The sequence below is a fragment of the Tasmannia lanceolata genome, unplaced genomic scaffold (genome assembly GCF_043159265.1).
Source record: "Tasmannia lanceolata isolate RefF3 unplaced genomic scaffold, GAP_Taslan_0.1 ptg000016l, whole genome shotgun sequence".
NCBI classification, from domain to species: Eukaryota; Viridiplantae; Streptophyta; class Magnoliopsida; order Canellales; family Winteraceae; genus Tasmannia; species Tasmannia lanceolata.
This window is the reverse complement of record NW_027518693.1, coordinates 14,532,549-14,559,300: the sequence shown is the minus strand read 5'-3', so window position 1 is coordinate 14,559,300 and position 26,752 is coordinate 14,532,549. Positions and strand designations below refer to the sequence as shown.

Genomic DNA, 26,752 nt, shown 5'->3' with positions numbered 1-26,752 from the left:
ATTGATCGTCACCGTTGATCTCAAGAACTGGCAGCCTACTTGTTCTCTTGTTATTTTATCTCAAAAGTAGGGGCATCTTCGTCATGAAAATATTATTAAAAATATGATTTTGACACATGGCAAATTAGAGATATCTCTCTGAGATCTCCCTGACACATGTGTGTCTTCCTAGCAGGTCAAAGGGTTTAAAGTACCTAATTATGTTTTGGAATTTTACTTTTCAAATCCTTAATTATTCACATAACCAACAATCAACATACATCTTATCTTCTCCCCAACTGATTATTTAATATAAAATGAATTTTAATAACATTTAGTTAAACAAGATTAGAAAAGAACTCTTTTTTGCTATTTGGCATTCTCATCTCTGTTCCCACACCTTCTGCAAACCACGTGCAGGTCTCTCTTCTCCTTCTGTCCCTCTCTCACTCCTCCACGCGCACGTTAGCATAGGCCACAAAAACCATGCAGCAGTTTCTACAACAGCACTCTTGTTCTTGATTTCGTATTCAAGAAAGAAGAAAAATGATGATGGGGTCAGAGAAAGATGTGGGCTTAGAAGAAACCCAAATCTTCTTACCACGAGAAGAAATGGAAAATCTTGCCCTAGACGAACCCTTCATCGCCAAATCCTACGGCGGAGATTATCGCAGCGCCATGTCTTCTCTCTCTGACGATCACCACCCTTTATCCTCCTCTTCCGCCTCCGTCATCACTGACGGTAACGGTAACGACAAAAGTAACGGCAGTGATCCGTTACACTCCCCTCCGTCTTACAGAGATTTCAAAAGAAACCCTAGCAATCTCTCTGAAAACTCTTTCCTCGATCCCCCTCCTTACTCCAACGTGATCTTCACCTCATTCTCCGGCGAGAACGGAGACTCCGGCAATGGCTCCGATCCGATTCCGGTATCCCAATATCTCAAAATATCGGTCTCAAACCCTCAGAAAGAGCAAGAAATCTCGAGTTCTCTCGCTCCAGGTGGAAACACCTACGTGACCTACCTGATCACGACGAGAACTAACATGCCGGAATTTGGATCGGAATCCGGCGGAGTCGGATCGGAATTCGCCGTCCGGCGGAGGTTCAAAGACGTTGTCACGCTCTCAGATCGGCTCTCTGATTCGTACCGAGGGTTTTTTATCCCGCCGCGGCCGGATAAGAGCATTGTAGAGAGCCAGGTTATGCAGAAACAGGAGTTCGTAGAGCAGAGGCGATCTGCGCTGGAGAAATATCTCTGCAGGCTCGCTGCGCATCCTGTGATAAAAAAGAGCGAGGAATTGAAGGTGTTCTTGCAGGTAGATAAGAGAAAACCTAAACCTCCAATCGATATTGATATTAACTTCTATCTTCTCTTACAATCCAATCCTTCTTTATACTAATTTTGCTCTAATTACTCATTAATTCAATCACATGATTACTCCCTAAATCAAAATATTAAAGCGATACATTTTATTTAGAAACTCATAAAATATGGAATGAGGATAATTTAGGAAGGTTCCTAATGTAGGTTCAGGGGAAACTCCCTTTGATGCCTACTACGGATGTGGCGTCTAGGATGTTTGATGGAGTGGTGAAGCTTCCGCGGCAGTTGTTTGGGGATTCGGGTAGGGCGGTTGATCCGTATGAGGTTGTGCAACCGGCGAAAGGAGGGAGAGATCTGTTGAGGATTTTTAAGGAATTGAAGCAGTCAGTTGCGAATGATTGGGGTGGATCGAAGCCAGCGGTTGTTGAGGAAGATAAAGAGTTTTTGGAGAAGAAAGAAAAGCTGCATGATCTTGAGCAGCAACTAAGCAATGCATCGCAACAGGTATTCGTAATCCGTTGTGCTCTTTTTGCCAATTTTGTTGAATTTTTATTTAATACTTGGTAATTGTTAATTTGGTTGTTTTTTTTTGGGATTTATATTGAAGATTATGTAGAGCTAATTTGAGTTTACGATATTGGATTTTGTATGTAAGTAGAAATTTATGTTGCATTGTTTATTGTTGGAACCTGCGCTGTTTGAAGCGAAAAGATGACATTACTGGTTGGGTTTATTCTCATGTTTACAGAGAAGAAAAGAAAAGAAAGAACCTAGGGTTATTCTGTCAGTTCTATTAACCTATAGTTTCACCTCATTTTAGAGATACATGAATTACAATGATTTTCTATGGTGGTTTTGGGTGGGTTGAGTGTTTGCTGACAAGTAGCTTTTCTAGTTAATAGTTAATACTAGCGATTGATTTTGGTGATGTTATACCATGATTAATGTATAGACAAATTGTTAAGTTACTGACTGAATTTCAATTCACAAAAGGGTTGAGAGGTCTTAAATGCTTGAATCTACCATGCGAAATGAACATGTAAACATGTATATTAATTGTGAGACCTTAGTGGTCAAATCTGGCTCATAATAAGGAGATTGAATGCGACATGGGGAGTTTGCACTCAAACTGGGGTTTAATTCAGGCTGTTGTGCTTGAAATTGCTCCCGGGTTTTGATGATTTAGATAGATTAAATTTCGGTTTTAATAAAACAGATCACGGTGATTCCATCTTCATGTGACCCTTTTGTAAATCTAGACAACTAAGATTGTAAAGATAGTCCTTTTCAACTAAAAGGCCTTTTAAAGTCTTAGATTAAGTGATTCCATCGCTCATCTATCCTGTATATCGCTCATCCTCTTAAAGTGTTGAATACCTTGTACATGTAAATTTCATTATTTATTAAATACCATATAAATGTAATTTTCTTTAGAATATCTTTTTTTATTGAATGGTAAAGAATTTTATTAATAAAAAAAAGCCCGAGAGGGGCTAGAATAAGGACAGCTGGAGGGCTCAACAATAGTGATAACCCCAATTAGGGAGGGAGAAACTCGAACAATTCAATGGATTGTCTAGAACACCCCATCTCTGGCCAACCTATCCGCGTCACCGTTGGCGGAGCGTAAGACACGATGAACCACTATGGATACTTCACCAACCAAATCATGGATTTCGTCAAAGAAGTCAGCAAATCTCCATGGAATTGGATTGGAGCCTTTAAGCCACCTGATGAAATTCAATGAATCTCCCTCTATCTCCACCTTTCCTGTCTTTGGATTTTGTAGAAGTTTTACTCCATGGTGTAGAGCTCTCACCTCCTCTTCATTAGCATCTGATATCCCTATGGGACCAGAGAAGGCCCAGATCACTGTCCCTTGATCATCTCTTAAGATTCCCCCAATCCCAGATGGACCCGGGTTACCCATGCTCGATCCATCAAAGTTTATCTTGAACATCCCTTGGGCGGGAGGCTTTCATACTTGGCCAACTCTCTGTTCTGCACTTACTTCATTGCATATTACTTTCCACCCATACCATAGATCATACGCCGCGATAAAACTAAAGCTTGGCAATGTTTTTACCCATGCTATTGTAAGTGCAATGACTTTATTGAATATATGTGGTGTCCTTCTTGAATAGCCCTTAAAGACCCGCACGTTTCTCTCCTTCGGTAAAAGTACCCATATGGTAGCAAGGAAGGCGACATACCATAGGGTTCTTCCTTTTTGTTTCCAAGTAGCCACAGTCCAACTTTCCAAAAGGTCCAAGAGCTTGGTTGGGAAGACCCAAGCTATACCAAACCTTGATAGTAGTTTGCCCCACACCTCTCTTGCCACTTTGCAGTGCATCAACAAGTGATCTACCGATTTCTCCACCTCTAAGCATAGTACACAGTGGTCAATGATTAAAATTTTCCGCTCCCTCAAGAAATCAATTGTCTGTATCCTCTGTAGAGTCGCCGACCATCCAAAGGCGCATACTCGAGGTGGTGCTTGAATGTTCCATACCTTAGCCACTTTGGAAGATACAGGGCATGGCACTAAGTGAAGGTAGAAAAACTTGACTGTGAAATTACCGCCCGAGTTCCAGATCCAAATTCTTTTATCTGAGCCAAAGCGTTTGACATAGCTTCTCTCCAATCTTGCCATTAGTCGACCCACTGGCTCTACTTCTCTATCAAAGAAATCCCTTCTGAATTTTGGGGTCTACACCACCCTGTTGTCCCTATGATTAAAGCAATCCTTTACCAACGCCTCTTTTGAATCTGCAACCACAAACCAATCTGGGAAAACATCCTTCAACGGGCGTGTGTCGCACCATACATCACACCAAAATCTTATTCGGTTCCCTGCATAAACCTTGAACCTTATTTCTTATGTAAATTTGGCCTTAAATTTCATCACATCTTTAGAATATCTTAAGCATGTAACTTTCTTTAGACTGTCGCCTGAGCTTTTGCTACTGCAGCGTCACAATCTCCACTAAGGTGTGCATATGATAGAATAACCTAGGAGTTAGAATAAAAGAAAACACCCTTATGAAAGTAAGTATAAAAACAACATATGAGAAGAATGTAAACAAACCTTATAAATTCATAACTTATAATTATCATATTTCTTGTTAAATGTAAATTTTTTTAGAACTATAAATTTTATTGGGAACCTTTTACCGTCATGAGTAAATTTCATTATATTGTACTTTATAAAAATAATAAATGAAGTTGTTCTTATATTTATGTGGTTGCATACATTTTGAATTTAGAATAGACCCAATTGTGCTAGACACACATGACAACACATGTCACTAGGTGTCAGACGTTTTTTTTATTGTTTTTTTGAATGGTAAATAGGAATTCCGACTAGGTGTTAGATGTTAAACCATTATGAATATTTACCTTGCTTATGTGACAGTTTCCAGGTGTTTTTTTATCCAAAGTTTCCAAGTGTGTATTTGTTAAAATTCTAGCATTTCTTGAAGTTTCATCTTAAATTTCTATCATCTGCATACGCTCCATATGTTTCTGCAATTTTACAAGATTTCCATAAAAAAACTCTAATAAAAACTGATATGGTCATGGAGACCGGAACACATATCGGAACCGTAGCCTGAAACCTTAGTCAGAGCTGAGAATGCAATGCATAAGAGTCTACTTAACAAGCACGAGACATCAAGAGCTTAAAGAAGGTGATCTTTTTTCATTAATTCGTGCAAAAAAGGGTTTCCAGTGGGTATGTTCAATAAGCTTAACAGTAAAAAGGTTGGACATTTCGTCGAGTTAAAGAAGATTGGGAGCACTATTTATGGGCCAGATTTAACCGAGGAAATGGAGACTTCCAATATCTTCAATTTATACTTGAATAAGTAACATTGTGGAGAAGTTGGGCGTCATGTAGCATTTGAACTCGAAGTCGAGTTCTTCTCCAATCACAGGAGAATAATGCATGTGGAAGCCACAAGGACAATGATAAGAGAATTAGCCCGCATGAAGTTTGGAATTAATTACGAGAAACCGTTGCAAAGATCGAGGAATGAGAAAGAAATCAGAGCTTTGACGTGCTCCAAGGGGAAGAGCCGCTGAGCCGTCGTAATTGATGATCTCCATGAAGATTCCGTGTTGGAATATAATTGGGTTGGGCTCCCTGGAAAAGAAGGCCCACATCAAGGAGGTTGTAAGGAAGTATAAACTGGAGATTTTCTCCATCTAAGAAACTAAATTGTAGTCTTGCAATAGGGCGGTGCTTAAAGGAGTGGAGCTGCAGGCCCATTGGGAGTTCATTGCTCTGGATGCAGAGGGGGCTTCTGGCGGAATTCTAGTGTCTCGGAATGGGAACAAATTTGAAGTAAAAGATCATTGGAAAGCGGCTTCTCATTATCCGTAGTTTTGGAAAACTTACTTGACGGAGCCATATGATGCATTGTGTATAATCTTCTCAATCTTTTTAACAAGTACGCAGGTCTAGTTTTGAGAAACTCCTGTGTGCTTGCTTTTTATTTGTGTTTCTCTGGCTAAGTAAAAGAAACATGGAATGCTTTTAATTTTAAGAAACTCTCGAGCAATTATTTCACTGATGTGTCTCCCTCTCCAGTTATCGGTTTCCTTTTCGTGGGCACACATGAATTATATCAGACTCAAATCTTGTATGTTATGCAGTGCAGCCTGCAGACTTATTTCTGTTTATCCCATAAATACATCCATTTATTTTATCCTTAGAGTAGTCAAACCAGGTACAACCTAACTATCAGCATCACGAAGTTCATCTGGCATTGCTGTGGAATGGTGCTTTACAGTTGCTCTGGGACTTTTTCTGTCATGGTTCTTCTTATGGGTTCTGTCTAACTAACTAATCAAGATATGAGGCTTGAATATACTCCAATCTTTGAAGTTTGAATACTATGGCTCCATTTCTTTCGATGTAAAATGGGCATAAAGCAAATTTCACGCCCATTTTTTCCATTAAAAAAAGGGCCCATTTTTGCACTTAAAAATGGGTGTAAAATTTGTCAAGATTAGGTTTTCTGGTTTGGAGGAACTTGACATGCTTTTTTGCATTTAATTAGTATCATTCTCATGCCAGTCTCTAGAGAGAATATAATCCCATCTTTGAACACTAAGGCTCTGTTTCTTTCGATGTAAAATTGGCGTAAAACAAATTTTACGCCCATTTTTTCCACTATCTCTTTACCATGAAAGAAAATACCCATTTTTCCACTTAAAATGGGTGTAAAATTTGTTTTACGCCGTTACATCGAAAGAAACAGAGCCTAAACGAAAGAATGCTTGAAAACAACCAAATCCTCTTCTCTTGCAGGAAGTGTGTGTTAGCTTTTTAAATTAGTTTTTATCCACCCTTTTCTGCGGCATACTCCTCATTATGAATAGCTAGCGTGGGAGTATCTTCTAATTTGATAGAGAATGTGACTTCTTTTTCTGAACTTGCAATTTCTTCAATATTCTTTATATTTTTGTGTTCTCTTATGAGGAAATTTTATCTTTTCTCTGCTGGTGTAGGCTGAAGCACTTGTGAAAGCTCAGCAAGATATTGGCGAAACAATGGGAGAGTTAGGATTAGCATTCATCAAACTGACAAAATTTGAGACAGAAGAGGCTGTATATAATTCCCAGAGAATACGAGCTGCTGATTCCAAACGTATCGCAACAGCTGCTGTTAAAGCGAGCAGGTTCTATAGGGAGTCAAATGCACAGACAGTCAAACATTTGGTAATTGTGTCTGTTTCAGTTTGAATATTCAGCCTTATTAGGTTTAGTCCATAATTTTAAATTTCGGCTGAAATCCGAAATTTCAGCCGAAATATTTTGGTTTCGGTCCAAACCAACACCAAAAGTACATTGAATCGGTTTTTTATAGGATTTCGGCCGAAATTCCACAATTCCACCGAAATTTAAGATTTCCACCAAAATTGCCGAATTTCGGCCAAAATTTCCACCGAAACCGAAATATTTCGATTTTGGTGGGGATGCTCTTCACTTGGTTTGTATTTACTTGTGATGTCATGTGTAATGCAGAATACACTCCATGAATATCTTGGGTTAATGTTGGCCGTCCATGGTGCATTCTCAGATCGCTCCAGTGCTTTATTGACTGTTCAAACACTCCTATCAGAATTGTCTTCGTTGCATTCCAGGGCTGAAAAGCTTGAAACTGCATCTTCAAAAATATTTGGTGGTGACAGGTCTAGGAGCAGGAAAATAGAGGAGTTGAAAGAAACAATAAGAGCCACAGAAGTTAATAAAAGTGTTGCTCTTAGAGAATATGAACGGATAAAGGTAACATCTTTACATGTGCTTTTCTTGCCAAGGCAGCAAAAAATGATGCTATTTTGTTTGTGGCAACTATTTTTTATGGTAATGGACAATGTCCTGAAATTATGTCTTGTTCTGAAATTTTGTTAGTATCAATACTTTTTTAGTTGTGTTTGCTGGAAATTTTTTTAGTACACGTTATATGTTCTTATACTAATTTTACTAAACCCTTAGCGAAGATATCATTTTGTCCTTGTTTTTTTTCTATAGTTATATTGATATTTCATACATACACTCACATTTTCATATATAAATGATATTTCCACCTCCTTTTGTTAGCCATCCACCCCTTTAAATTATTTTTTTATTTAGATCTTGAGTGTTTTGTAGAATTCCCAAATTGCCCTGTTAGGTTATGACTAATAAACCAAGAAATGAAAGGAATAATGGCGCTGTACAGACAAACCGACAAAAGGGGGGAAGATGTAAGAAAGGGAGTGGATGGGGGAGAATGTGAGAAAGGAGAGAAGCAACAAGACATCTCCAAGGTGTTAGCTACATGGGCGATTGGGATGCTGGCGGTTGTATCTGGCATTTAATGACAACCGCTCATAGTTGACGTCGATGAACGATGCAACAATCACAATTGCTGGGCCTGCTGCAATCAGTGCTCCGACGATGCTCTCCCTGTGACCTGCCCTTGCCCGTTGGCAAGAAAGATAATGAGGCTCGTCGAGTGTTTCAAAATACAAGTGCGGGCCAAAATGTTGCGAAAGCAAATTCTAGTTGACTCTCGCATCGATTGAGTACTCAGTTGACACGCTGAGGTGATAATTCGAGAGTCAAAGGACTTGTGATTGACTTTGTAGGGAAAAATACAGACTTGGACAAGATTGCGGGCAAGTTTAAAGGGTGTTGGCTCGGGCAACTTGACGATGATGCGAGGGAGTTTTGAAACTATGGGCTTGTTGGTGCCAACGATGGCAATAATGAACCCAAAGACGACAGGATCTCGAACTGCCCGTGCAACGTCACAATCGCTCCTCATGAGGATGTGAACAAGAGGGGGCTGGGTCAAATTTTTTTCACTTATATTATTTACTTCTTGTTCCTATTGTGATTTATGAGATTGTTGAGAGAAAAATAAAGGGACAATGTTCAATTTATTTGATGTGATTTAATCCTTCTCCATTTTGGAGATTTAGGAAGCAAATTTTGTGAGAAATGGGAGATTGGGTGGGGGAGTTATATGTGGGATAAGACATAGTGGTGCACTGACGAATGCAAACAAGGGTGGCTTCCGGTGTCTATGAGGATGAGGACTCTCCAAGGAGATTGTGACAAATGAAAGCCAGGGGAGGGTTCCAGTGTCTGTGAGGTTGATGACTCTCAATGCCGAGGAGATTTCAAGGTAAAATGTCTCGTGGGAGATTTGGGCTGGAGACACCCCTCTCTCTCTCTCTCTCTCTCTCTCTGAGAGCGAGCAAATTGAGAGAGAAAGGTAAAATTGTGAGGAAAAATGTCTTGTGAGAGATTTGGGATCTCTCTCTCTCTCTCTCTCTCTCTCTCTCTCTCTCTCCTTTGAGAGTGAGCAAATTGAGAGAGAAGGGTAAATTTTTCTCTCTTTTTCTTAGAAATTCAGTCCACAAATAAACTATTATAAAAGGGGGTGGATGGCAAAAAAGAGGTTGTGAAAATGTTTTGCGCCCACCCACGCACCCCACCCACACTTAAGTGTTGAAATAGTACTTGCTGGAACTTTGTGTATGATATATTTTTTTTTCTTTTTGAGCGAACAGAGAAAAACTGTGTATTTGACTCAGTTATGATTAAATTGCAGGAAAACAACAGGAATGAACTTGAGAGGCTAGACCGTGAAAGACATGATGACTTCTTGAACATGTTGAAAGGCTTTGTACTTAATCAGGTACCACCATCTTTTCCAGTTAATCTCTCTTTCCGATTGACCGTTAAAGGAACATATGTTTTCAAGGAAATTGGTTTCTGCCATAAAGCATACTTCTTTTTTTTACCTTGATGCGTGTTGAATGTTGAATTTCTTTATTCATGTTAGACACACAAATAGGATTGTGATACCTTATGGGTGAAGAAATCGCTAGCTAACTAAAGACGACTTGTATCTTTGATGTTTATATATTTTATCCCTGGACTAAAATTTATCTTTAAACATACAAGAAAACAGAACTGATTTTTTGTGTGTGCAATCAATCAAGAAAACAGAACTGATGAAACATGCACTAACACATTTCTGCAATTTTTTTTTTTGAAAATTGACAATTTTATTGATACTATGGAAATTACATTGGGGACCAGGGGTCCCAACTTGCAATACATAGAATCAATTAATCAATGGATGAGCATACTCCTAGACCAACTAAAACCAAAGGAGAAAATCTACTAGTTCATCCGTTCCGGTGAAGACCATGCTTCCATGGGCTGCCACCATGTCGAGTACCTATTTTACTTGCCTTCCAAAATCTTCATCTAGTATCACGGCCTAGGGTACCTTCACCACTCCCCTCTTCATTCCATAGCATTACCCCTTGGCCTCAATTGAATCAAATCCCACAAAAAAAGCCATTTTTGGGAGCTTCTCATGCAAGGCTCTCCTCAAAATAGACTTGTCATCACCATTTAGATAGTCATTTAGTTTGGTCTTATAGCAAGTCATCAAAACCGAAAGAGACTCATCCATGCTATGTTGGGGTCTCTTAGCAGATATACAACCCCGAAAATGGGGATCAGGACTTTCAGAGAGTCGATGATCGCCAACTGTGCCTCCGCTAGACAGTAACCCACCGCCTTAATCTGGAACCGTTTTTGTCTCCATCCAACACAATCTGATCCTCAAATTCCCGGTGAGCTGCCAGAGCATGAGAGTAAGGGAGAACCGACTTCTTAGGGAAGCTGGTCTTCCCAGGAGGTCCTCAGGGGAAGCCATTCCTGTTTTAACACGGAAGCTTTCTTCAAAATTAGAGGGAGGGGGACCTCTAAATAACAAACCCAACGGCTTTAGAACCTTGAAACCTCCAGTCCTAGAAAAGAGTGCTAGGAGCCTGACGATACGACTCTCCACCTACCGCCGAAAGTACAAAGATCAATATATCCAAAAACTTTTAATTGTCATAGCCTTTTTCAACCCCAAGAACCCCAGCTATAGGTTTAGCTATAGACAGGGCCAAACCTAGCAGACCTGGAGTAGGATTTTAGGAGCTTAAACAGTCTGCTAAATTTCTTTCTTGGATCCGGTTTGGAACCCACAATAGTGACCAATTTGTTCATAAGGAAGTGCTCTTGTGAACTTAACCTCCTGACTAGGAAAATAGTAACCAATTTCTGCCATTTATCCTTGTACTTTACATGGGTCACTTCACTCTGATAAAACCAGAGGGCATTCTCTGTCTTAAGCTTATTGAATGATAACTGTTGATCAAAATAGTTTTAAAGCTTTTGATCTTGATGGAAGCATTGAAGCACTCATGTTCCATTATACGAACAGTTATGAAATAATATATGTTCCTCTCCTTTGCCGCAATGGCTTGGGATGTTTCTTAAACCTTATAAGTTGAGGTTCCGAGGATTGGTGCAGGCAATTAAAAAAAAAGAAAATTATTACTCCCGATATAGGTTTGGAGACAGTATATTTGAATCTTCAAAAACGTGGTAACTAATATCCTTTTTTTTTTTCTGTATTACCATTCAAAAAAGAAATCTAGTTGTTTTTTGGATAATGGGCCAAACAGGAGTTCGCTCTGGTGAAAAGTTGGGCTGTTTAGCATGCCTGCCACGGGCAAGGGAAGTTGAATCTTTGATGGCCATAGGTGAAAAGTGGATACGGAACCTTGTGTTCCTACAATCCTAGTAGGCTAGTAATGATGAGCCTCCCTTTGCTCTTTAGGATACGATATGGTCACCTTTAGAATTTCAGAATAGCTTTGTTGGATTTTTTACTTATCATGACGTTTCTGCATCTTTCAGTGAATCAAAACCAAGTGCATTCTAGTATGGGGTTTTCCTTATCATAGTGACAAGTCTAAAGTAGTTTTCACCTAAAAATGTCATCTCTCTCTCTCTCATATATATATATATATATATATATATCTACTACTATAAGCTGGTATATATATATATATATGAGGAAAGTGAAGGCTACACCGCCGGCTTAAAATACAATGGGCCCACATTGTTTTGGTGATCCAAACCATTCATTTGATTGGCCCTCACATAGATAGGGTGTCCACCAAAAATCAGCACCATAGGATCATCCCAACCCTTCAAACTGTGGAGGCAAAAATGGACAAATTTGTGAAGATTTTTACACGTTCATTTTTGCCTCCTCAAATCGTAGGGTTGGGATGATCCTATGGAGCTGATTTTTGGTGGACACCCTATCTATGTGAGGGCCAATCAAATGAATTCTTTGGATCACCAAAACAATGTGGGCCCATTGCATTTTAAGCCGGCGGTGTAGCTTCAAAGATTCATTCACCTTCTTCAAGGATTTTTCTTGCTTTTTTCTCTGTTGCTTTTCTTTTATCGAGACCTACTCGGTCTTGTTATTTTTTTGGCTTTGATTAATCCTACTACTATTCAAAAAAGAAAAGAACAAGGATTCAAACATCAATTTTGGTCGGATTTTTATCCCTACCACAGAAGTAGAACTTCATGGAATTTTATGGAACTCCATGAAAATCTTCTCAAGATCATGGAAGTTTATGGAAGTCCATGGAAACAACGAAATTTTAAGATGGAGCTTCCAAAAATGCTAAAATAAGCACTAATACACACTTCGAAACCATCACATAAGGAACACAACCGTAATGATTTAATAAGATCGAACCCCTAGTGACATGTCTGAAACAGTAATGTTCATTCTAAAATAAGCACTAATGCACAATTTCTGTTACTTTTCAACTTACTCATCTTATTAATGGAATAGACATTAATATTTCTTTGGTATATAGGATTTTTTGGTTATGTGGGTGCATGCAAGGAATCAAATTCAGACTTTGGTTTGTACTTACTTCGGACTTCGGTCCCCACAGAAGTCGACACATATCGTGAAAGTTTCAAGCCATGGGAAAACGTATCAGACTACAGGGGTGAAATATTCCTTATCTTAATAACAAGTCGAGTATGAATAGGCTTTGAACTTTCATAATATCGCAGGGTGTTGCGGCATCCTTCATTAGACTAAACCACTGTGTATAGTCTTGGTGGGGTGAAAGTTCCTTATCACAATACAAATCTAATATGCACGTGATTTTGAACTTATTATCTAACTGCATTGGTATTGTTGTTGCATCCTTCATTCAATAAAAAACCATGCAAATGCTAGTATGGGGTTTGGTGGTTTGGAACTGGTTTTTTGACTGTGTAGATGTCATGGTTCAGTGTCTTCACGATTTCATTACACACCCTAGGTTTGAGGTCAGTGATCGTAATGCGGAAGCATTTTTGTTTAGGTAAATTTTGCGGGGTGAGTTGTCTTTTTTGTCATTTTATTAAATATTTTCAAACTTCCAGGCGTGGATGTTTTCCCCTGGTAGGATTCTTTTGGGTTGAGCTGTAAGAGAGTTCCCATTGATGAAGTGGTTGCGTCAGTCAATTAACAAGTTGTCTGGTCAAGAATACCCAATGGGTGTGTTTGGTTCGTCATGGGTGCCTGGGGGAGTAGTGGAATAAGAAGTCAAGGAGGATTCGCGTGGAATGACGATCAAAGGGGAGAAAGGTGGTGGGTTAGAAATGTGCCGTTTGGTTGTAATGATAACATCTGGAAGTTTGGCGGAGCTGACTATGTTGTTGCATTTGGCTGCAATAATATGGCGAGGAGAAAGGAAGAAGAGTTGGAAAGGTTGCGTGAAGATAGCTGGAAGAGTTTTCAATACTTGCAATTATTAACTGCTTTTTAAAATGAACCCACTCTTATCTGGCTACAAAATGAATGGTTTTAATCACTCAATTGCGGGACCTGCTATTGAGTGTTAAATTAACCCCTGATTATAGTATAGTAGCATTCCTGATGGATGGTTCATATCGTTGACGGCCGGGATTGACTATGGACGGTTAGATTAACGTCATTTTTATAGATTATCCATATCCAATGATTGGTTGGTATCAATCACGGTGGCGATGATCTAGCAACGAGTAAATTGGTGGTTTATAGCAATCACATGCGGGACTCATGTCCGACCGGCCAATTTGAACCTGACATGTTATATTTTGCCTACCAAATGGACGCTGCAGATCAGGGTAGGGAAAGGGCCCGAGTTTTGTGCCTGAAATTTTCCACTTTGTTCTATATTATGTCTATCTAATTTATGGTTAAACTAAACCCTTCATTATATAAAATGCCCATCAACCGGCAGTTCAGATCAATCGTTTGTTTAGACCTTGTATGGACAGTTTATTAAATCCCTTGTCTTTAATCTATGCCAACCTAGGCCACCTTTGGTTGATCTCAGCCTATGATCTAAACCGACCTAATGTTTGTTACAATATCCAATACACCATGTGCGCTATGAATATCTTCTAATAGCACAAATGACGCACAAAAATTGATCTTCAAAATAAGATATTATTAGAAATGAGATTAGGGTTAGAGAAGAGGAAGAAGAAGAGGAGTAGAGAAGAAGCTCCTCATGTAAATGATGTATATATAGGCCCCAAATAGGGCATCCAATGTACAATGACTACAATACCTCATTTTTTAATATTAATGACTACAATACCCCTAACTACAAGTAATGACTAAACTACGCTAATTACACGTTCTTCAACACTCCCCCTCAAGTTGGAGTGTATATACTATGGAACTCCAGCTTGCTACAAAGGAGACTACAACAAACATCTAAAAGTACAACAAAAAGACCATACAACAAAAAGTACAATAAGCTCATACACATCCAGCTTGGTATAACACTCCTCAAGCTGGTGTGGTAATACATAATGGAAACATAAAAAAAAGACAGCAACAACTAAGAGTACAACAGTGAGATCGAGTGAGATCGACGGCCACCAAAAAGACCAGCTCCCCTTGAGGTAGCACCACGGTGAGAGCGATCAAATGGGGCGTCCCCCTGAATGTGAGCACGGCGAACAAATCCGCATATCAACAAGCGATGGAGTCCCCATGGCAAGAACTAGCAATGGTCCAACGAGCAAAGTTGGCACACCAAAGGTACGCACATGAGAAACGACGAACCACGAGCAGGAACACCAGCTAAGTAGAACCACGAGCAGGAACACCAGCTAAGTAGCACCACGCCAAGGTAACCACCGATGGGGAAATCATCGGAGACAAGGTCGACAGGAAAACCGTCGCCTGAAGACAAGAAGAAGAGAAATAGGATAACCAACCAACGAAGGGGAAACCATCGTTTAGAGACAAGGTCGACGGCATGAACATTGTCGCCCGAAATAGGAAGAAATGGAGGGAGAGGATAACCAACCAAATCCATCATCTGATGACAAGGTCGATGGCATGAACATCGTCACTTGAAGAGAGGTCAACGTCGAAAAAAAACCGTCTCCTGTAAAAAGATCCGGCCAACGACGGGGATATCATCGCCCGGAAACGAAGCTATCGCCTGCAAAAGAGCCAACCAACGATGGGGATGCAATCACCTAGAAAAGAGAGAGGTCAATGGGAAACGAAGCCGTCGCCTGTAAAAGAGCCGACCAAAAATGGGGACACCATCACCCAGAAAAGAGAGATCAACGGGAAACGAAGCCGTCACCTGTAAAAGAGCTGGCCAATGATGGGGATACCTTCACCTGGAAAAGAGTGATCAATGGAAAACGAAGACGTCTCGTGTACAAGTGCCAACCAACAATGGGAAAACCATCTCCCAGAAAAGAGAGATCGACGGGAAAACGAAGCCGTCGCGTGTAAGAGAGCCGACCAACGATGGGGAAACCATCCCTCGAAAAAGATCATGCATAAAGCCGGAAACTAATGCGTAAAACTACGCCAAGAACATGGAAAGGAAACAACGAACATGGTGAAGAACATAAGGAGAACACAACAGTCTCCTCAGGTGAGACTACATGAGCCCGAAGATGAAAACACAAGAAAAGTCGACAAGAAGATAACAAGACAAGAAGAATAACACAAAAGACAATACTAAGAAAAAGACAACACTCCCCCTCTAGTTGAAGTTCGAATATCTTCAACTTGCAACGAAATGAAAACAATCAAGGCACTACAACTTTCTTAAACATTTTATCGAACACGTAGTGGTCACCTTTGAAGAATAACACATAAGATGCAAACAAACAATATAGAAGAAGACAGAGATATTTTTTGTTTTGATTTGATTTGACAACAAACAATATGAAAACAGTCATACGGCAAGAGAGATAAAAGCTCGAAGTGAGGGTTACTGCAAACCACAGAGATGGTAGAAGAAGAGAAATAGTAAGAAGAACATAAAGAGAAGACGAAGTAATAGAGGAGAGATAATTGCACAACACTTAATACAGGGAGTAAACACAATGTGAATCACAACATGCGATTAAGGAGGAGGGTGGAAAAGTAATCGCAATACAAACCATGGGTAATCGCAAGTGGAGAGAATAGGGTTAATCGCATCTTGTGATTAGGAGGAGGAGAGTCTTAATCGCATGGTGCGATTACCAATAGAGTTAATCGCATCATGAGTTAACACATGGGAGGAGCTCTGAGTTAATCACAACATGCGATTAACACAAGAGGAAACACAAAGATTTGAGAGATTTTTTAAGAGAGAATGAGGGTTACTGCGACAGAAAACCGAGAGAAAGACACGGGGAAGAGAGATTTGACGGATACAAGGGTTACAGAGACCCAAAAACACAGAGAATAACAACACTGAGAGAGACGAGAGAGAAAATATAGGTTTTTTTTTTCCTTTTCGCAAGATAGAAACGACAGACAAAAAAAAAAGAAGATAGACGCTCGAGAATGAGAGAGACGAGATGGAGTGAGGATAAACTCTTCTTCTTTCCTCATTTCCCAAAGGATTAGCCCTTTGGCTCTGATACCATGTTAGAAATGAGATTAGGGTGAGGATAAGAAGAAGAAGAGGAGTAGAGAAGATGGAGAGTCTCCACTAGGGAGCTCCTCATGTAAACGATGTACATATAAGCCCCAAATAAGGTATCCAATGTATAATGACTACAATACCCCTTCATAAGGAATGAGATTAGGTATCCAATGTACAATGACTACAGTACCCCTGCATAACAATACCCCATAAAGGACTTTGGAGAGGTTTCTAAAGGTTTTAGAAGGGGTGGATGTTAGGGGTAGATAATCTTCTAAGGTTTTTGAGAAAGATTCAAGTTTTAGGTCTGAATTGGGTGTAAAATCTGCCCATAGCGTGATGCAGAAAGGAAGGGTCTTGTCACCGTATATTTGGCTATTTTTGTTGGATTTGCCTCAATTAAGGCTATTGGGTAATGTAAGGGGTAATGGGTTTTCCTTTGAGCCAAGGAGATCGCTCCTGGGCATCTCATACCATGTAAATCTAGTGGGACTACTGGTCCCCATTGTAATTTTGCTAGTATGAATATATCTGTCATTTTCCAAAAAAAAAAGGATTCTCATTAATCTTCTCGGTGTATCGGGAGATGCTGGTTTAGACAGTATGGCACGGAGAACCTTATTGGAGTACCGACTAATGGTTTCTCCCGATCTTTGATAGTATGCTTCCATGCAACGGTTCCTTTGGTTGTGTGAAACGGCGTGCAGGAAAATCGCTATCTGTTCATCAACATTGTAGTGGATAGTATCATTCAGGTTACCGCTATCCTTAAAAATATTCACGAATCATCTAAAGCATTCGACGTTCATCCTAAGGAGATTATGGCAATGTTCATCACTCTCTACTACAAGCTCCACGAAGCTGCAATTAGTGTGATAGTGGTTCTCATAAGGAGCTATTTCTAAGAAAAGTCCCTCGTCGTCCATTAGCGTCATTAAAAATAGACATGCACCCACAGAAACCACTGATGCTACTTCGGCAACCATATCATCATCATCACTGTCTTCAGTTCCATCAACATAGTCATCAGCATATATGTCCTCATCATTGCGGTCCATCCCGATGTATTTTCGGAGATAATCAAGTTTAACAGGAATAATTTGGTCAGAATTACTTTGTTAGAGTCATCCAATCATGAACCCAATTATTAACCCAACAACAAAGTCATCAACAACGGAAAGCCCAAAGCCAACTTACCCAAACTTTATTGAAAAGGAAACACAGAAATTATATAGAATAACATCGCATTCCATATCTCACAAGTAAGAAAGTAAACATATTAGTTCACAAGTAAGATGGGTATAATTGTAGACTAAGGATAATTATAGTTGTAGATGAAATTCACAATTTTTCCAACTTCACGGAAAGATCAATATGCAAGATTTATTCCAAAAAATGACAGGATCATTTATACTAAGATCCAAAATAACCATACACAATCTTTTCAAGGAATACGACATTGATTATAACAGACAAAGGAGTCGAATTATTCCCCAAATAAGTATAGTAGCAGATGAAATTTATAATTTCAAGAACTTCACAGACAGATCAATATTTGTGATCTTTTCCAAAAATTGCTAAAACAAACAATTTTCAGAAACGAAAAATACATAATTACAGGTCGAGGAATCTCCTACGGAGGAGATTCACACATAAGTTGAAAAATTAGTGGATGGCCAACATTTTTCAATAGGAAACCATAATCGGGAAAAATCCCACAAAAGAAAAGGACTGCATTTGAGTCCAAGAGCTGAAAGTCCAGACCTAACCCTCAAGAAGTCCCCAAAAAATGGAAAGAAACCCTATTCAGGCTTGGCCCAAAAAAAAATCCATTTTGCCAGGAAAAACCCGTTTGCCAGAAAACTTCTGCCAAAGTAGAGTAATCCATGGGCGAAACCCTTTTGCCATCATTATTGAACAACACACCAAAATAACCCTTGTGGCCCAAATCGAAGGAAAAACTTCAAAAAACAAATTGAAATAGGGTTTGAAAATGCAAGAACACCATCATACATTCTTTAACCTCGAAAGAAAAAAATAAACAATACGTGCTTCCTCTTTTGCTCGCACGGTTTTGCTGGGGAGGGAAAGGAAGAAGAGCTATCTGCTGAAGCCACAGAAGAACGGCAAGTAGCCATTATTTCTTTTTTTCTTCGTTCGGTCTTCTGTGCGTATGTTGAATCAGAGAAGATCTCGGACAGATCTGAAGTGTCGAAGCGTCGTTTCAAAACTCTATTCCATGAGTCTTCCACACAAATTTCTTCGATTTCGTGGTTTTCCATTCAGCTTTGTTTCAATAGCCACATCAGCCGACTGGCTACCAACAAGGCGAGTGGTCAGAAAGGCAAAAAACGGAAAAAACTCAACCGAACGACAGTCGGCGCTTTAAATCCCAGCCAAAGACGATGTTTCTTCCACTTTTTTGGCAACCAAACACACCCAATACGAATCTGCCAGCAATCTTGTTGTTTCGTTTCTGCCACCTGGAAGTGATCCTGCTTTATATGACCTTGGGGAGCTGAGCTCTATGTGCTGAGTCTGGATTATCCATGAGCGGATAGTTTACACAGGTATAGTTGGGTGACTGAATCTCAAACAAGGCTTTTGGATGATTTGTTGGGTTAGCCAAATGGATAGGGCCGTGTGTGTCTTGTCTTAAAAAGTTTAATTTCTGACTTTATTATTTTTGTACTTGGGAATGACCTTGATAGTTGTTGACTTACCAACTTCTCCACAAGCTTAAGCTTTTGGAGAAAGGCGTTATTTATCTTTTATACTTTAACACTCCCCCGCACGTGTGGCCCACTTGGCAAACACGTGGCACATGTGGTCCCACTTTGGGCCGACCATCACATGTGGATTTTTGCTATCCGGGAGGTTTGAACTCGAGACCTTTGGCTTTGATACCATGTTAACTTACGAACTTCTCCAAAAGCTTAAGCTCTTGGAGAAAGGTATTATTTATCTTTTATACTTTAACACTCCTCCGCACGTGTGGCCCACTTGGCAATAGTAAAAACTAGGTCGAACCCACTTGAAACAGCCAGTTACTCCACAAGCTTAAGCTTTTGGAGAAAGGCGTTATTTATCTTTTATACTTCAACAATAGTAAACTAGGTCGAACCCAGGATCTTATTAGAATTGCGAAGATCTAGGATTGGCGTCTAACCTTCTACAAAGAGTGATGTGCATGGACTAGGTGAGCAGGGGTGCAGCTCCGGTCCTGCAGCTCCGTGGACCGCTTTTGGGGCAAGATAGCTGGTGGTATCACATCTTTTCAGAGGAATAGTACGTGACACGTTCATCATACGACTGTCTTGGAATCTAGACCTCCCCTTTCCATTGTCCAATGGGTCCTCCAACCATACGGTCCTCACGCATAGGTTCCTGTTCATTCATACATTAATTGATGAAAGGTAGCTTTAGTTTGCCATTGATTGATGGTAGAAGCTAGTCGCTAGAAGTGAAGCGAGTTTCAAAAGAAGGCGGTAATGCCATAATGCCTAAAATTTGCTTTCCTTGGATTGGAACCTCAGTTCTTTCGTTGTGAACTTATGGGGAAAGAGTGATTCATTTGAAGGCAATGTAAGTTTCGGAGGCTTAATCAGCTTTGGTTTTATTGTAAAATTTTGTTGACATTGAGAAGCAAAAAAAAGAAATGTTAGCAATTCGGACACACGATGTGGGAGATTTAACTAGTTACTAGTAAAGACAGACTTCACAAGATAAAAGAATTTCTAGATTTTCGAGCAATTATTATCATATAATTGTTGGTAGTGAAATGTGTGAAGGCATAGGGAACTCATGTCTTTCCTATTCTTTGTAAAATATATGAGATAGGGTTCACATTTGTTCCAATTTGATGAAGGCTACAAGAATTTCATCCCCTTCTTTGTCTAGGGATCCTTTTCTCCCAAATCTTGTTTTTCCTTTCAAGAGGGCTTAGTTCTTGCTCAAGGTCTATTCTACCCCATAAATACCCATTTTTTGAGGATCATCTTTACTAAATCCTTCCATTTTGTATCTCAGAATTGTGCCTAAAGCTTGTCGAGAATCCCCCTTTTCTCAATTCCTAGGGAGGAATTTGCTCCCCTGTTTTCTTGCTCTTTCCTTGCTATCAATCAATAAGAGGGAGGAGTTGAGCTGATTTGTTGCCCACGTGCATGGTTTTAAATTTCCCTGAAAGTTCCCAAAGTGACCAAAATGTTTCGATTTCCATCCCCATCGAACGAAATCTCAATGATTTCCTTTTACGTCATTATTACCCTGAAATTCGACCGCAATTCCCGAAATTCAACCGAAATGGTTGGAACGACAAAAATAAAATAAAATAGAAAGATGTTATTACTTGCATTTCATTTCATTAATGTAGAGAATGATATTTTGTAGGCAACATCATTGAACGGCACGACAAAGTAATTGTATCTTATGCATGGGATGTCTGATTGGCATGGGAGCAATAATACCTCGTAACTCTATGTGGTATTGACATAGAGTTGGGATCCTTAGAGGGGAGACTGGTCACTGTACTTTCTTATACTTCATTACATTGTACTTATTTATTGACTTTATTGTTCCATGCATGTGCGACAATGCATGTCACTAGGTGCTAGATGTGATTAAGCCATCATGGATGACATTCTTGCTTATGTGATGGTTTCTAAGTATGTATTTGTGCCTGTGTTGCATGGATTCGGATTCGCATGTCGGGATCTGACACGGATTCGAGGTGTCGGATTTGGCATACAGGTGGGTGGAGGGGACAAGGTGTCCCCCCACCCAGAGAAAAGGTACGTATTTAGAACCTCAAGGGAGATACAGAAGCCTCTCATTACCAAAGCCTAATTAGCCTGAGATACACTGGAATAACTCTACCAATCTGCTGCTCCCCACTCAGGCCTTCGCTAGCTCGTCAGCGTTTTCGTTAAGACCTATGGATGAGCGAAAAACTCGGGCTTCTATCCTTATAACAGTCCCGAATTTCCGAAATGATGCTAGAGTCTCCAAGGACCCAGGGCTTCTCCTCTCGCCCAAGACATGATGTTGGAAAAGTCTCCCTTTATAGTGACACCTTTCTTGCACCGGAAGACATGAAAATAGTATGCAAGGTCTTTGACCAAAGAGTGTGAAGGCTCTTATTACTGAGCTTTCATATGGTGGCCGACTGTGTAACAACAAGGGCGGGAAGCCCATCCTCGATATTTGATCCAACAGCAGCCCCCCCTTTTTTTTTTTTTTTTTACTTTTTAGGGTGCTGCTGTTGGATCAAATATCAAGGGTAGGCTTCCTGCCCTTGTTGGTGCATGGTCGGCCACCATATAATTTCTCCTTATTACTTTGAAGATGGTACACTGGTCTTTTTGTCTTCCAGAAGAGGTCAATAGGTCAATAAAGGCTGCAAAATGGCATATGCATGCCAAAGCACTTCCACAATCCTGGAAATGTCTAACATTTATGCCGAGAATTGGTTTGGGCCTCCTTTTATTGTTTGGAATGCCTGGAGTTCATTTGCATTTGATCGATAATGAACACCATTTATAACACGATATGTCTCCGACACTTGTTGGGCTTATAATTGTTGCTCTTGATGCGGTCTTGAGAATCTGCCCATCACCTATCTTGGACTGCCATTGGGAATTGGGACGCCCAACGCTCATCAATGGGACCCAGTGATTGAAAGAATCGAGAGGAACCTCGCTACTTGGAAAAGGCGGTACTTGTCTCTTGGAGGAAGGATCACTCTAATCAAGGCGGCTTTGGCAAATATGCCCATGTACTTTATGTCCCTTTATAAAATTCCATCCTAGGTGGCAAATCGAATAGAGAGGGACTTCTTATGGAAGGTCAGGAGGTCAGGAATAATTTAAAACATCTCATGAGCTGGAAGAAGGTTTGCAGATCACAAACATTGGGGAGGGTGGAGGGGGGGTGGTCGGCATTGGAAGAATAAAGATGTGGAATATATCTCTATTAGGGAATTGAAGATATGGTGAGGAGAAAGACTTCCTTTGGCATCTTATAGTCGGTAACACATACGGGAGGGGAGGGGGGGATTGGGAGTGTAAGGATCCACCCATTGGGAAAGGTTCAGGGGCATGGAGGAGCATCTATACGTCAAGATTGCTTTTCGATCCATGTGTAAGATTCTTAGTGCGTAGGGGGATTGAAGTTCACTTTTGGCTCGCTGTGGTTGGGCTGCGACTCTGCAACGCATTCCCGGATCTTTTCATGTTAGCTCTGGATAGAGGGGCAAGAGTTTGCTACCATATGGAGAGGATTGGGGGATGGAAGACCAGAGTGGCTCATAAAGCTCAAAAGAAATCTGAAGGACCAAGAGATCAACAACTTTTGTCGACTTCTCTCTTCTCCAATCCCAGTATTGTTCCTCTTTCATTGCCGACCATAGAGTTTGGGCTACCGACATTTCTGTGCTTTTCTCGATGCGCTCTTTTTTCCAATCATTGGTGATTGCTGACGGAACCGGATCTAAATTTTCCCGCATTTGGCGATTGGCGGGTCCCCCAAGCATAGCGGCTTTTATTTGGACAGTTGTAAACACGCAAATAAACACCTGCAATAGGCTCAAAAGGCACCACATTACTCGGGTTAGTAGGTTCATTCTTTGTAAGTCAGCAGAGGAAGCAATTGACCATGTACTTTTGCACTGCCCTTTCTCCATATCAAGGAGTTTTGGTGTGTCTATGGCCTTCCATAAATCCAACAAGAAAATGGTTCTACATTGGTGCAATATTCTCTTTGGAAGTTGGGCCGCCCCCTTTGGAATCTTTTTTCCATATGCCGTAATATGGAACATTTGGGTAGAGAGAAATAGGAGAATGTTTGACGAAAAAGAGAAATGATTCAGCAGATTATTGTTGGATGTTAAGGTGGACTTGGTAGCTAGGGCCAAAGTAAAGCATCCTCAATGATCTTACTTATTGGCAGATGTGCTCCACAATTGGAGATCCATCATTTTGGAGAGAAGTTTCAAGAATTGTCCGGCTCCACGATGGATAATACCTTTGGTTGAAACTTAACTTTGATGGCAGCGCAAAAGGGAAGCCCTGTCGGCAGGTATTGGTGGAGGTTTGGTTCGTGATTCAAATCGTCAGTGCTATTTCTCTTTTTTGGTCCGATAGGGATTTGTGATTCCAATGAAGCCGACGCCATAGCCCTTCTATGGGGTCTTAGGTGGTACATGGATCACTTTTCTCCCATTGATAGTAGAGGGAGACTCTTCTAATGTGATAGCATGGGCTAGTAACTCAGCCCCAGGTCCTTGGAAACTATCCAGCATAATTACAGAAATCAGGGACTGCTGTAGATGGATCTGTCCTCAATTCTCTCATAAACTACGTACTGCAAATGATGACGCAGACATGCTTGGCAAAGAAGGTTGGATAGATTGCAGATGGAGGTGTTGGTCGCTCTGTAAGCAAATATGAAGATATCAGGAATGTATATGGTGGGACCGCAGTTTGTAAGTGTTGGGCGACAACTTGTCTCCCTCACTGTTTATTGTACTCTGTGGTATTACTAATGAATATCAATAAAGTTACCTTTATCAAAAAAAATAAAAATAATAATACTAATAATTGTTGCCCTTGACATACAGAGAATAATTTTCTGTATGGTAACTAACCCAAAACATATATTGTATTCAAATATCTGATTTAAGGGACTACTAATCCAAATTGGAACATCTACTATTATCAATTTCATCTTTTTAGTATACTCAAACCTTGTTTCAATGGTTTCTTGATTCATTTTTTCGTGAAATTTCATTTGGTTTTTTTTCTTCCCTAGGGAATGTATTGACGTGGATGTTCTGTTTATGTCCACAGGTTGTTTATGCAGAAAAGATATCAAATGTGTGGGCGAAGGTTGCTGAAGAAACGAGTGGGTACGTTAAAGAGAGCAACAGCAATTGAAGTGTTGGCTGTAAATTTGAGTTTTCGGCTTTTCACGTATGTACACTAATTCGAATAATGACTGCATAATAAAGCAAGCAATCAAGCACATAGTAGAAAGTTCAAATCAAAATCCATTCAGTTAAATCATTCGCAGTATAAACAGCCATTTTAGCAGATGCATTATTAATTGAAGCTCAGAGTGTGGTTGTTAAGTGTTTCTCCTGTTCGTTGTAAGTGGCTGCTTGTTTGTATTGCCATTCTACCACTAATTTCTTACTTCATATGGTGTTCTAAACTGGAACATTGCAACCTTTTGGCATTCCATGTATCAATGCCTTCTTTTTTTCTTGACAGGGAAAGAAATGACGAGCTGTATTCTTTGTATTTTAGTCCATGCACCATGTATTTTAGTCCATGCACCATGAAATGTTTCTTCACGGAATACTAGTTCATTATGTGGAGAGAGAGAGAGAGAGAGAGAGAGAGAGAGAGAGAGAGTTTTAAAAAAAATGAGTGAGGAGAGGGTGAGAAAAGGCTCAGAAACAAGGAAAAATAAATCATACTTAGAGTAGAAGTTTTTTCTTCCCTTATTTTTCAGCCTTTGTTCATCCTCCTCATTCACCCCCTTTTAGGTCTTCTCCCTCTCCGGCCCTCCCACGCCATGGAGTAAACTAATACTAGATGGAAAGAAAAATTCATGGTTGACAAATACAGACTTGGTGTTTTTGTTTTTGGTAAAGGGAAATGATATTTGCACTCCTTTTTTTTGTTTGATAACGGCACTCCTCACTTCTAAACACCTTTTGATGGGTACGTTGCATGCACATATTTTGCCGAGGATAAGGTGGTTTCGCCTATGGTTTTACCGGTCCTTATTTTTTCATAGAAGTTTTGACCATATAATTTCGGCGGTGCCATAATATAATTGGCATTTTAGGCCCAAGTAGATTGCCCCAGTTGTTTGAACAGGGGTCGAGAAAGTGGGAGAGGGAGAGACTTGAGTTAGCAGGAATAGAGAGAGCATAAAAAAATCACTAAAAAAGGTTAAAAAAATTACCCGCTTAATTTTCTTTTTCCTAATTTTTTGGAGCTTTTCATGCTCCCTTCTCCCTAGGGGTGTCAACAGATCCACTTCGGGTCGGATCCACCTATGTCACAGTTATGATCTATTCAAATTCCTTATCGGTCGGGTCGGATTCGGATTATTCTTCGGATCCTACTTTCCATGTCATGATCACGATCAATTTTAATTCGGACCGTCCATCGGAGTGTCCTATTATGTCCCACCAAGCTAAGTAAACAATTAATTCTTTTTTTTTTAAAAGTTCGAATGACAGTCCATTATTAGTGTGTTTCTATTCATTTTCTTCGACTAAATTAAAAATTTATTTATGTTTAATCTGTGTAAATTAATGCTTCTAAACAATAAAACTAATCATAATCACATACACGAATATAACGTATAACTATTATCAAAGAATATGATGCATAACAATAACATTAGTAGTAAAAAAGGGCAGTAATAAATTGACTCCCAAATATCTTAAATCGACTCCCTATGTGTCTTTTTATTACTAATATATTCATGACGGCATATATGTTCAATAGACTAGCATAATGAAAGTAAAAATTGAGAAAATGAATCAAGAAAAAAAAAAAAAGACTCACCATGACAATCCTCATCAACATGACACGGAACTATCCAAAAATAGTATTGCTCTTCTAAACATATCTAAATAATATCATTAAGTGATAAGAGAGGTTTTGACCAAAATACCCTTCATAGAACGGTTGGCATTAACAAAATTTGGAGGTTTTTTTTGCAAAACATTTCGGCTCGTGACTATCCAATGGGGCATCTGTGGCGTGCCCATACCTAATCTAGAATTTTTCGGATCCCAGATTTGATGATCCGAAATATGCCCATGGGTCCTATTCCTATGTTTAGATCCCGTTCATTAACGTTCGGATTTGGACGGCCCCTACTTCTCTCCCCCCATCCCCTTCTCTGATAACAACAAATGGCCCTATAAATATTCCATGGAATATTTTTCAAGGTTTCCCAAATATGCCCATGGGTCCTATTCCTATGTTTAGATCCCGTTCATTAACGTTCGGATTTGGACGGCCCCTACTTCTCTCCCCCCATCCCCTTCTCTGATAACAACAAATGGCCCTATAAATATTCCATGGAATATTTTTCAAGGTTTCCCAAACA

At 39.9% G+C, this 26,752-nt stretch overlaps 1 protein-coding gene across 1 annotated transcript; it reads left to right on the top strand.

The window, feature by feature from the left end:
- Positions 1-336: 336 nt before the first annotated feature.
- LOC143848341 (sorting nexin 2A-like) lies at positions 337-24,918 on the top strand. The gene is made up of 6 exons (XM_077357260.1): positions 337-1,299; positions 1,512-1,811; positions 6,822-7,031; positions 7,338-7,598; positions 9,415-9,501; positions 24,466-24,918. The coding sequence occupies exons 1-6, from the start codon at positions 526-528 to the stop codon at positions 24,550-24,552; spliced, it is 1,719 nt and encodes a 572-aa protein (XP_077213375.1). The 5' UTR covers positions 337-525; the 3' UTR covers positions 24,553-24,918.
- Positions 24,919-26,752: the final 1,834 nt, after the last annotated feature.